At 35.9% G+C, this 12991-nt stretch overlaps 1 protein-coding gene across 14 annotated transcripts in view; it reads right to left on the reverse strand.

The window, feature by feature from the left end:
* The window catches only part of LOC127619610 (CLIP-associating protein 2-like), a 95515-nt gene that overhangs the window by 50312 nt on the left and 32212 nt on the right, over nucleotides 1-12991 (reverse strand). For all 14 annotated transcript variants that reach the window (XM_052092519.1, XM_052092518.1, XM_052092515.1 and 11 more), the window contains one exon: nucleotides 6232-6302. In XM_052092519.1, coding sequence (XP_051948479.1) covers nucleotides 6232-6302 — 71 coding nt within the window. The remainder of the gene's footprint in view (nucleotides 1-6231; nucleotides 6303-12991) is intronic.

Here is a 12991-nt window from a genome sequence, read left to right on the forward strand (position 1 = left end):
TTATCAAACTAAAGTATTAGTTATTGTGACCAATATTGGCCACTGTTGGCAGAATTCTAAAATCTACAGACAGCCTTGTCAACAGAAAATAGAACAATTCTGTTTTCATTTTTGATCCCCAATAAAATCATATAGTATATCTTCATTATATAGTCTAATGGCCACCCTGGTCTCTTGATATCTGTATCCAAATTGGCCATTAAAAATCCCATATTGGTCAGCCACTAGAAGTTATTGTTGTTAACTTATACAGTAGCTGATACACAACCCCAATTTCAAAAAGTTGGGACAGTAAGAAAAATGCTAATAAAAACAGAAAGGAGTGATTTGTAAATAATATTCACCCATTGCTATATTGAAAGCAATACAACTACACAAAGTTCAGACAGACAAGTGTTTACCACAACATACGACAACGAAGACCCCGTACAATTGTGCAGCTAAAGACCTACAAAATGGATGATTGGGGGAAAATTCAACTTTCTAAACTTAACAAAATAGTGTGTTGAATTCCAGGGCTGAGAATGTTATAAGTAACATTGCTAACATTGTTCTACATTACAGAGAAATACTAAACCGTAATAATTAATATAAAGTTTACAGGCGCACACAAAAAGCAAGCAGCAGCGCAACAGCGGTAATGATTCTGAATGTGTCGATAAAAACCAGCAAGGAGACTGTCTGAACATTTTCTTTTATTTATACAGAGAAATACTCAGGGTTGTGCCAACAGACGATGATCTCAGGGATCGATGATGGTCAGAGTGATCACCAATAGCTGATGCATTTGACTATGTCAAGGCGATATTTGGCTCATTTCCCATGTATTAAATTATTATAAGGCTATTATTATTATCAAATTAATATTACAAATAATTTGCCCTGCGGCGCACAGACACGTGCTGGAAGAAACACTTTATTATATTATTAAGAACAGATGACAGTAAAGTCATCTATGCGCATGTATGATGCACTGATACGGAGGCGTGCAGTCTCGTGGAACACAGGCTTCTACAATTTTCTCACTCTTTGTTTATTTCGGTCTTCCGATTTTTTTGTTTTGCAAGAAAAGTATCATCTACGAGTGCTGCAAATTACCTCTGATATCTCAGCTCAGGAGATGCTTTGAGTTCACTTTATTTCCACAGAGCAGTTCATTGTGACCACAACTCTGCAGCCTATACATCTGTGATTAAAACATAAAATAATACAAAAAACATGTTCACCTCGAACCACGATTTATACAGTGAGGGAAAAAAGTATTTGATCCCCTGCTGATTTTATATGTTTGCCCACTGACAAAGAAATTACCAGTCTATAATTTTAATGGTTGGTTAATTTGAACAGTGAATGACAGAATAACAAAAAGAAAAACATGTGTCAAAAATGTTATAAATTGAATTGCATTTTAATGAGGGAAATATGTATTCGACTCCCTCTCAATCAGAGATTTCAGGCTCCCAGGTGTCTTTTATACAGGTAACGAGCTGAGATTAGGAGCACACACTTAAAGGGAGTGCTCCTAATCTCAGCTTGTTACCTTTATAAAAGACACATGTTCACAGAAGCAATCAATCAATCAGATTCCAAACTCTCCACCATGGCCAAGACCAAAGAGCTCTCCAAGGATGTCAGGGACAAGATTGTAGATCTACACAAGGCTGGAATGGGCTACAAGGCCATCGCCAAGCAGCTTGGTGAGAAGTTGACAACAGTTGGTGCGATTATTCGCAAATGGAAGAAACACAAACACCGGTCCCTCGGTCTGGGGCTCCATGCAAGATCTCACCACGTGGAGTTGCAATGATCATGAGAATGGTGATGAATCAGCCCAGCACTACACGGGAGATCTTGTCAATGATCTCAAGGCAGCTGGGACTATAGTCACCAAGAAAACAATTGGTAACACACTACACCGTGAGGGACTGAAATCCTGCAGTGCCCGCAAGGTCCCCCTGCTCAAGAAAGCACATGTACAGGCCCATCTGAAGTTTGCAAATGAACATCTGAATTATTCAGATTAGAACTGGGTGAAAGTGTTGTGGACAGATGAGACCAAAATCGAGCTCTTTGGCATCAACTCAACTCGCTGTGTTTGGAGGAGCAGGAATGCTGCCTATGACCCCAAGAAAACCATACCCAACGTCAAACAAGGAGGTGGAAACATTATGCTTTGGGGGTGTTGTTCTGCTAAGGGGACAGGACAACTTCACCGCATTAAAGGGACGATGGACGGGGCATGTATTTGGATAGACTGCATTTCAGTGATAATTATCACCATTAGAATGATTATTTTTACATTTATAATTGTTTTTATGTCTTCATTTGTTTAAGTAATTTTCCACCAGCATGTTTAGTCTTGCCTGATGGTAAATGGAAAGGTGTATGAATATGTATATGAGTGAGAGACATGAAAAACATATGTCAAAAATTTTATAAATTGAATTGCATTTTAATGAGGGGAAATAAGTATTTGACCCCTCTGCAAAACATAACTTAGTACTTGGTGGCAAAACCCTTGTTAGCAATCACAGAGGTCAGACGTTCTTGTAATTGGCCACCAGATTTGCACACATCTCAGGAGGGATTTTGTCCCACTCCTCTTTGCAGATCTTCTCCAAGTCATTAAGGTTTCGAGGCTGACGTTTTGTTAACTCAAACCTTCAGCTCCCTCCACAGATTTTCTAGTGGATTTAGGTCTGGAGACTGGCTAGGCCACTCCAGGACCTTAATGTGCTTCTTCTTGAGCCTCTCCTTTATTGCCTTGGCTGTGTGTTTTGGGTCATTGTCATGCTGGAATACCCATTTCTTTGTCAGTGGGCAAACGTACAAAATCAGCAGGGGATCAAATACTTTTCCCCCTCACTATAATTATATATATATATTTTATTCTTTTATCACTTCATTATTTTAATTGGTTTTTCATTTCGTTTGAGTGCAATTTGAATTGTATTTGATTTAAGTTTTCAAATATTCACCGATCCCTCAGACCAGGGATTGCCGATGTAATTGGATATTGCAATGTATATCGTGAAGGAAACAAAATTTATTTCTTCACACACATGATGCATTTTAGAAGGCACAGATGAAATAGGTTCTTTGCCAGAGACGTTGCCCTTCACAACTGTTGTAAAGCCATCTTTCAAAAAGCTGAACAACACATTTTAATTGCTCTTATTTTTTTCAAGTTTCATTACAATTTTAATTAAAAATAAATAAAAAATAAATAGTCAAAGTTAGAAATCAAGGTGTCTTGCTTTATTGTATAGGCTTAACCCTAACCAAGCTTAATGAAAATTACCCCATAGTACCACCTATCTTTCAACCAGCGGTAATACCAGTGTTTGTCATTTTTATGGAGTTTTTTTCTGCGTCCAACCGACCAATCAAAACTTGGTCGACAAAGACTCTTCTCATGGACTAACGTTTGGTCGACTATCAGGGGGCAACCCTAGCCCAAATGTTTAGTAAGTGTTATTAAAAGAATTGGTGATATTTTACAGTGGTAAACACTGGACTGTCCTAACTTTTTTGGATCGTGTTGCAATCATCTGATTAGAAATGTCTGTACATTTTCAAAAAACAATGAAATTCACAATTAAAAATATCATATGAGTAGTTGTAGTGCTTTCAATATAGCAAAGGGTGAATATAATTTACAAATATCACTCATTTTTGTTTTTATTAGCATTTTTCATATTCACAACTTTTTCAAAATTGGGGTAGTATGAAGAAAATTGAGAATCATTATTCAGATGAATGGGCCCTACATAGCCATAAATAACATTCAACACCATTGTGTATAGGGCTGGGTATTGATATAGATTTCTGATTTAATTATGTTCCAATTCACAAGCTATTGATTCGATTCAGATTCAATTTAGATTCATATGTTTATATTTCATGCATAATGTTAATTTTGCTTACATTTAAAAATAAATTCTCAGCTAATGCTGTTAATTATACAGGGAAGCTTCTAAGTAGGTACATTAAGAAAATATACATTTTACAAATTGTATATAATCATTAGCTTTTTTTTTCACAATTTGTCATATTTTCGATTTTCATTTTTTTTTTTAAATCCATGTATTCCATCAATAAATGTCTTGAAATTGTATGCTTTATTTTGCACATACAGTAAATGCTGTTACATATTCATTTATTTTTTGTACTATTTACAAGTATTTACATTGATATGTCGAACAAAAAATGATCACCCTATGTTTCACTCTGCGATCTCTACAAGCAAGCAAATAAAATCATTTAAACTAAAACCAAAGTTTCATGTCCATTTATTTAAGCAATAAGTTATGAGAGGTCATACTACATTGTAAATATAGTCACAACTTAAGGGTGTTTTTAGGCTGCAACCCTTTCAGCCATGACTATATTCACAATATGGCATGGCTTCTCATGCCTTATTGCTTTTATAAAATGGTCACCACGTAGTAAAAATATTAAGATCACAATGTTTGTATTTTGTAAGTAAAATCATTGAATGCCATCCTTCCTCCAGGAAATATATTTCCTAGCATTACACAGTAAACAGAACGTTGATGGGCAACAAGAATAACGGTGCTAAAACAGTCATGTCTCTTTAAGAATAGTGTCAGTTCAGAGAGCATCTCAACGCATTTTGGTTGAGCACATATTAACAAGAGTGCTATGGCTTCTCTATCCATGCCATGTGTGATTAGAATTAAATGGGGTTTTTCTTGTGTGTTTGATACACAACTGACTATACTGAACAGAATAGGATATTAAAAGAGACATTATTCAATAACAAATGGGTTGCATGCATCTCATCTTTGTTTGGACATTACACGGAATGAGTCAAACCAAAGTTTTAATCTCAGATCTATGTGCTGAACTTCTTCGACAATATGCTACACAATCACTGTTGAGTGAAATCTGAACATTTACCAGCCAGTGGCCAATCACATACAATTTTAGTCGCAGAGAAATCTGGTTGCATATGCACGTGATTTACTCACATTGTATAGGGCTGCCGCATAGAGTGAATGATCGATCTTGGGATTTAGGAAACGATACAGAGATCACTCAAATTAAGATTGCAATGAATGGTATTTTTACCCAGCTCTACTTGCATATCACTTACTACAAACAATAAAACAAACTTCTTTAAACAAAGCAGCATGATAAATAATTCAGGCAAAACCTATACTAGCAGAGACAATATACAGTACAACTGTATTACCAATAAACAGCAGCATAAGACCAACTACACCGATCAGCCAAAACATTAAAACCACCTGCCTAATATTGTGTAGGTCCCCCTTGTGCCGCCAAAACAGCGCCAACCCTAGATGCTATTCTTCTCACCACAATTGTTCAGAGTGGTTATCCGAGTTACCGTAGACTTTGTCAGTTCAAACCAGTCTGGCCATTCTCTGTTGACCTCTCTCATCAACAATGCATTTCAGTCCACAGAACTGCCACTGACTGTGTTTTTGGCACCATTCTGAATAAATTCTAGAGACTGTTGTGTGTGAAAATCCCAGGAGATCAGCAGTTACAAAAACACTCAAACCAGCCCGTCTGGCACCAACAATCATCCATGCGATTATCCAACTATCCAATCATATGGCAGCAGTGCAGTGCATAAAATCATTCAGATATGGGTCAGGAGCTTCAGTTAATGTTCACATCAACCATCAGAGTAGGGAAAAAAAAAAATATTTCAGTCATTTGGACCATGACATGATTGTTGTTGCCAGAAGGGCTGGTTTGAGCATTTCTGGTTGTAATGACTCATGTTACATCACGTTATGTCAGATTTGTATTTGCATGTTTATTTGTTGTTTAATTCGTTTTTATGTCTGTTTGCAGTCTATTTATACTCTCCATGATCAATGTGCATTCATACACATTCTTACACGTAAAAAGATTTTTAATTCATGAATACTTAGAACTGCCACCAACTCACCCTCCAGACACCAAACTGTAAGCTTCAAGGGCTGAGCAAACACTCATTCATAAGTGTAGCAGTCCCTGCATGCTGCAAAATAGATCGGCCCTAAATCAAGGCACGATCATGGATTTAAGACAAAAATCAGCCGATCGATCGGTGCACCCCTAGTTTTGTAAACCAATGGAAGACGAGGGGTATGATTGAGAAATTCATTTGAAAACAGGTTTATTAGTTTAACAATTCCGTTTGAAACAAGTTCCACGCATCAGCTTTTAACAAACATTATAAAGTTAACTTACCCTGACTCAGGCTAAGAGCCATGTTCCCCGAATTTAACACTTCGTCAAAACGACTCAGAATAGTCTGTAACCTGCAACACAGAGAACAGAGATGATAAGAGATTGATAGTAAAGTCATCAAGCAAGACACTTACAAATGAAAGAAATCAATAGTGACTGTAAAACTTTGAGACAGTTTACCCAAAAATTTTAATTCTGATATTTTTGGTTATAATTTCTGTGGAACACAAAAAGAGATGTTCGTAAGGATGTGCGAGACTAGTCGACTAAACGGTTCTGATGCTGCTAGTCAACACTGGAATTACTAGTCAGTTAATATTTCCCACTATTAAACTGATCATCACTTATACACATTTATGTTTGGCTTTATATTTTTTTTTAGGTTTATTGTAGGCTACAATTCAGGATAATTTTTTTCTATCTTAAGGCAAATTTGTATTTTTTTTACATTGTAACTGTTATTGGTTAACATTCTTTACCTAATGCACAAATGCATATCGTGAAATACGTGCAAATTTTCAGCACATTTCTTTTCCCCCTCTCATAGATTTGACTTGGCCTGTCTGTTAATTATTTTCAACAATGTCCAAACTGATTTAATATGTCAAGTATCTTTTACGTGATGACTTCTGTTTAGAACAGGCTGGGTTGCTCTATTGGCTCTGCACTATTCATTCAATTGTTTTCAATAAATATGCCTGTTAAATAAGAACTAATGTTGATTCAGTGAATGCGTGGCATGCTCTATATTTAATTAACAATGATCATAATGCAAGGCAAGCATGTCGCAGATAAATACCCCTTTTCAGTGGAATTTAGCCTCAGATTTGGAATAGATTAAGTATTTTAAATGGGTGGCATGAACACCTTTTTGTTTTTTTACCGTTTTCTGAAGGTTGGTTTCTTTTTAGACTAGTCGACTTCAAAATTTCCATTTAAATGTAAGTGAAATTAGTCGTTCAGCAGTAGATGTTAGGCAGATTTTTAGCCTGTCACCACTCACTTTCATTGTATGAAAAAAAGATGCATTAAAAGTGAACCGTGACTGAAGCTAACATTCTGACATACATTTCCTTGTCAAACCAAAGTTTGAGGAAAGAAAGTCACATGGGTTTGGAAAGATAGGTGAGAAAATTATGGCAGAATTTTTATTTTTGGTTGCACTACAAATTTAAATGTGAATATTGCAGTCAATTAAAGCCGGTCAGTTGTCCAAACTGAGAAAACATCACAACCTACAAAGTCAGACAGACATTATGGGAAGGTATGGTGAAGTTAAAACACAATTTCCTTACGTTTCACTGCACAAAAAAAACCATTCTGAACAAAAATACATCCTGAATACTTCAAACAGAATCATGCTAAAGTAACTGCACCAAAGGCCTTAATCTGTTCATTAAACTATGCCTGTTCTGACAAAGACAAGAACAGATAGACAAGTTTGACTGTTCTACATGTTCACATACCACTGTTGTCACTCACAGTAAGAAAGGGAAAGCTACTTACCAAACCTCACTTCTCAGCATTAGAACAAGACATTTTATTTACCAAGATTTTCTTGAGTTATAAAAGTATTCTAGAAATGTACAGTCCATAAAATATGATTACAAGGCAGTTGAGGTGCCTAAACTATCATTCGGTATTCAGTGTTCTACTTACTAAAACAGCCAGCAACAAATGAGAGCATTACAGATAATACAAGATTCAAAACACAGCACACCAAAAACACATCTGCGGTGTGCTCTTACATAAAGTCTTAGTATAATTACTATCCTTGAAGTGTCTGCCATCTACAACATGACTATTTTTAGCACAACGGACAATTAAGAGGACAGTGCAGCCCAATTACTGTTCTTAACCAGTATTGAAAATTTGAATTGAAACTGGAATCATTAAAGGAATATTGTCAATGTCAAAATGTATTTATAGAGCACAATATATACAACAGACGTTGACCAATGTACTTCACCACAAAATGTATAAAAAACAATTCTACAGTAGAATAAGACTTAAAAAATAAAACAGTAAGACAAAACACACATTAGGCAACATTAAAAGTCAGAGAGAAAAAAAAATTTGTTTTTAGCAATGTTTTAAAAACCGACAACGTCGGAGCACATCTTATGTGTACTGGCAAACTGTTCCAAAGCTTGTGTCCGGCTATGGCAAAAGCATGTTCACAACTTTGCTTCAGTCTAGACCTAGGTGCAATGAGCGGTCTTTGAGTCCCCAATCCAAGAGCTCTGGAGGGATTATATATACTAAGTAGATCAGAGAGATAAGATGGAGCTAAGTTGTTTAAGGACTTATAAACAAATAAGAGAATTTCAACTCTCAAGCAGATTGGTAGCCAGTGTAGTGAGGCTAAAATAGGTGCAATGTTTTCACACTACCGAAGTTCTTTCAAAAGACAGAGAAAAAATGTCCTGTGCGTCTCAGAGGCAAATAAATCTAAATATCATTGGCATACAATGGAAGGATACACCATGTTTCCTAAAAATAGATCTGACTGAAAACATGTATTAAAAAAAAAAAAAAAAGAAACGGGTGAGAATGGAACCTTGGGGATCCCCCCACGGAAGATGTGCTACAGAGGATGTGAAGTAACCTAGGCTGATTGAAAACCTTCCATCTGCCAGATAAGAATGAAAACATTTGAGAACAGTTCCCTTCTTACCCACATAGTGCTTGAAACGAGAAATAAGGATGTTATGGTTGACCATATCAAATGCTGCACTGAAACAACAAGGATTGCATTATAACCAGAGTCAACAGTTACTCAAATATTATATAAAACTTTTAACAAAGCAGACTCTGTACAATGAAATGTCTCTATAGAATTTGCATTCAAGAAAGATTGTAATAGAACTGCTATTTCCAGAACTTTTGAGATGAAGGGCAAATTCGAAATAGGTCTATAACATGTTAAGTCAACAGGATTAAGGTTCAGTCTTTTAAGGGATGGTATCCCTTGTTAAGAAATGTATTTATTAAGGAAAGAAGACTGGGCCCAACAGTGTCGAAGAGCTGACTGACAAGACGTGAAGATTGCAATAATGTCAGAATAATATTTAATCTTTGCAGTAGGGCTGCACGATTTGGACAAAAAGTCATATTGCGATTATTTTGAAAAATATTGCGATTGCAATTTGAACTGCTATTATGATGGTAATGTTTTCCACATGTTCAACTGCAAAAAGGCTGCTGGGGTTTTCACATTTGAGCCCTCTTAAAAAGAACCAAACTGAGACCTTTTTTCTGTTCAACCACAAACAAATAAATAGTGAAACAAAGTCTTCTTTATATTCAAATTTTACCATCCTCAGTGTACCTGTTTTTGTCCATTTTGTAATAGGGTCTCAGCCCACTAATCATCATCATTAGTTTTTGAAATGGTCAACTTGAATATTTGGGATGCTCCAATCAGGATTTTAACATCCGATACCGATCTCAAATTTTCTTTTCATCTCATCAATCGATGCTGATCATTACATTTTTTGTCAGCAGCTCTGTCAAAATTGGTTATATGTAAGCTTTCTGCTCAATGTCACTGTTAACAAAATTTCCCTGTTGGTAAAACCATAGTTGTTGCCTAGATTTTGCTGTCAAAAATAATGTTGGTTGATTGGATAATGCAATAAACACAAAATATAATTTTTTTATATAAATGTTATGCTATATTTTAGGCCTTAAAAACTAGTAGGCTTATACAAACTATACTTTACTGTATATAAGATAGTCCTAAAGAATGAGGCTTAATGTCAAACTGAAGTTCAACCCATTGGTGTAATTACATGTAAAGTGAAAATTTTGGTTAGTTTGTCACCATTTCAATTAATTAATTTTTTTTATATATTTAATTTAGTAATGCATTATAGTATAGTAACTAAATATCTAATATAGATTATATGTACGTTCCTTCCTTTTTTCATTTTGTTGGATGTTGGAAATATTAGTTCCGCTTTCACTTGTTTCCGCGGGGAGTGTAATAATGGCGACACGCTCTCTTGTGAAGTAAACAAATGACAGGAGACTGGAAGAAGATATGTTTCTGGACTCTACAGGTGTTACTGTTAATGATATTTGCTCAGCAAGCATTTATTAAAGATGTTTGAATTATTCCCCATCTTGTATTCCGTGTTATTATTATGATACCTGTGCCTTGTGGAGACATATGCTGAGACGCAGGATGCGCCAGTTTAGTGTAAATAAAGCGTTTAGCGCACGTTAGCAAACGGAACTGAACTGTGAGCACTTCTGTTACTCGAAGCATGAGAGGGAGTTGTTAGAATATTTATTTAATTAAATCGCAGCCCTTCCAGTTTAATAATCCGCACAAGGTCATATCACGGATTCGATTTTATTTCGATTAATAGTGCAGCTCTACTTTGCAGCCTTTTACCACTCTCTGAAAGTTAGACAGAATCCTTTAGAGCTTCATAGTACACCTGTAGTTTGTACTTTTTCCATTTTCGCTTAGCTTGTCGGCACAGCCGTCTAAGAGAACGTGTGTTATCATTCGACCATGGCTCAACTTTAGGGTGTTTAGGTTAATGGTGCAACAGAATCTAAAATACTTAAACAAGTGGAATTAAACAATTTAAAATGATCATCCACACTTAAATGGGGCAAGGGGCGCTCCAGCATTTGAGAATTGCTGGCATCTTTATACATCAGAGAGAAATCTTCACTGGTAGTGGGGCTAAATGGACGCGACCGTCAGACAGCACCATGTGGTTTTTCCTTTTGAAGAGAGGCATTAAATAAAAGGCTTATGATCAGAGTAGTTAATATCCCAAATCTTAGTAACAGACATATGTAAACCATATGATGAAACCAGGTCTAACATGTGGCCCGGGGGTCAAGTAACCTTGCTGTTAAAATGAATGCTAGAAGGGATGTCGTAATGCAAAACAAGTGTTTTAATCATATGCGGAAATCCCACATCTTCATAAACGAAGTAGTAGGGCAACATAACTTTGGCAATGAACACTCCAAGCACTTCAGTATTGTTATATGTCTATCCGAGACAGCACGGAGGTCCTTAAAGTCAGAAGGGAGTATGTCTGTGTGCAGTTTCGGGCTCACTTGAGGCTCTGTTCATGCCACGAGCTATATATCCTCAGGTGATGTCAGTGTAAATAATCAAACATTGATTTTTTTTACCAGTATATGGCACTCCCATCGAACAATGTCTGCAAACAGTGACTGTTTGGTAAATGTTTTTTGACCGTCGCTGTGGTGATTGACTGCAAAAAGAAAAAGTTCCCAGACAGGAGACTTAAATGACGCAGGGGCTCTATCTAGCAGCTTGTTTTCTCCCCTTGCCATTTTCAACTTTACACTAATGCTTGAAGAACTGTGATGTCATCAACTGATTTAACATACTTGCAGAGCGTGTCTACAGAGAGATAATCAAATCCAATCACTGTCACACGACCATATACACAAGTGCAACAGTAGGTGAAAGTCTTGTGTGCAGTTCCGAGCAACATAGCAGTCATGACAGTGACGAGACATATAACAATTTACAATAAACAACATATTTACACAACACAAATGTGCATTAGCACATTTGTAGCTAATGGTGCATTAGCGAGGTTATAACTGCACATGTCTATTTGGCGCTTTATTTTCTTTGTCAAACTGTATGATCCAGATGTGTAATTAACCCTTGTATAACCTTCGGGACATTTTTGTCCTTTTCATTTGAGTTTTTTCCTATAATTTTGGTGTTAATGCCAAGGGCATACATTTTTCCAAACATGAATATTTTTTGGGGAATTTTGATATTTCAACCTCAGTTCCTTTAATACATCTATAATACACTGTGTACACAAAATAGTTACACTCAGGACCTTAAGGACAAAAATGTCCCCATTGAAACCCTTTAAAACTGCATTATTTGATCCCAGTGCCATTAAAGAACAAAATCATGAATTCTCTGATATTATGCTTTCATTCTGGAGCACTGGCTTCAAAAACATTTTTATTTTTATATTTTCCACCAGATGGTGCCATTTCTGTCATGTAGCCTATGGAGCAAATACAAGCTTTTTTCCTATTTTCAGTTTGCTGTATTATAGAGCACTGCAGGCCAATTGAATAAATTATGCAGCTAAAATTGTATAGGTGTGTTGGTATGGATGTCAGAGGGTGTTTTGTATGTGTGTATTGAGAAATTTGTGTGTAAAAACAACAACATTGGCATTATATAAACAAACTTACATTTAAAGGGTTAAAATATTGAAAATTAATGAATATTTGGTAGTTATGATCAGGACTGATGTTGGTAATAAAAAAAGTAACTAATTGTAAGTGGAAAACAATATGAATATATGAGTAACTTTTTTAAATTGACACACAAGGGTTAAACTTGAGATGAAACACGGTACAAAGGCTTACTGAACCGTGGGTGGCAAATCATTAGGATCGTTTTTTGTTTTTTTTTACCAAGAACATTACACCCCCAGTTTAAAGGCAGAATCTTAACATTTTTAAAAGCATTAAATTACATTAATTCTTTTAAAACTCTTATATTTGAGCTGTACAATTGTTTAAGTCATAGTTTTTACAGTCATTTTAGACTTTACAGTGTTACGTCATCACGGTAACGGAGCTGGATATAAAATTGGCTATAACTTTACACAGAAAAGGTTAGTAAGCGATTTTATCACACTAAAATTTATCACTTTGAAAATTTCTATTCCTGTAAATTCCTTACTACTCCTATCCCAACTCACAAGCAGTGCAACATTAA

The sequence above is a fragment of the Xyrauchen texanus genome, chromosome 26 (genome assembly GCF_025860055.1).
Source record: "Xyrauchen texanus isolate HMW12.3.18 chromosome 26, RBS_HiC_50CHRs, whole genome shotgun sequence".
NCBI classification, from domain to species: domain Eukaryota; kingdom Metazoa; phylum Chordata; class Actinopteri; order Cypriniformes; family Catostomidae; genus Xyrauchen; species Xyrauchen texanus.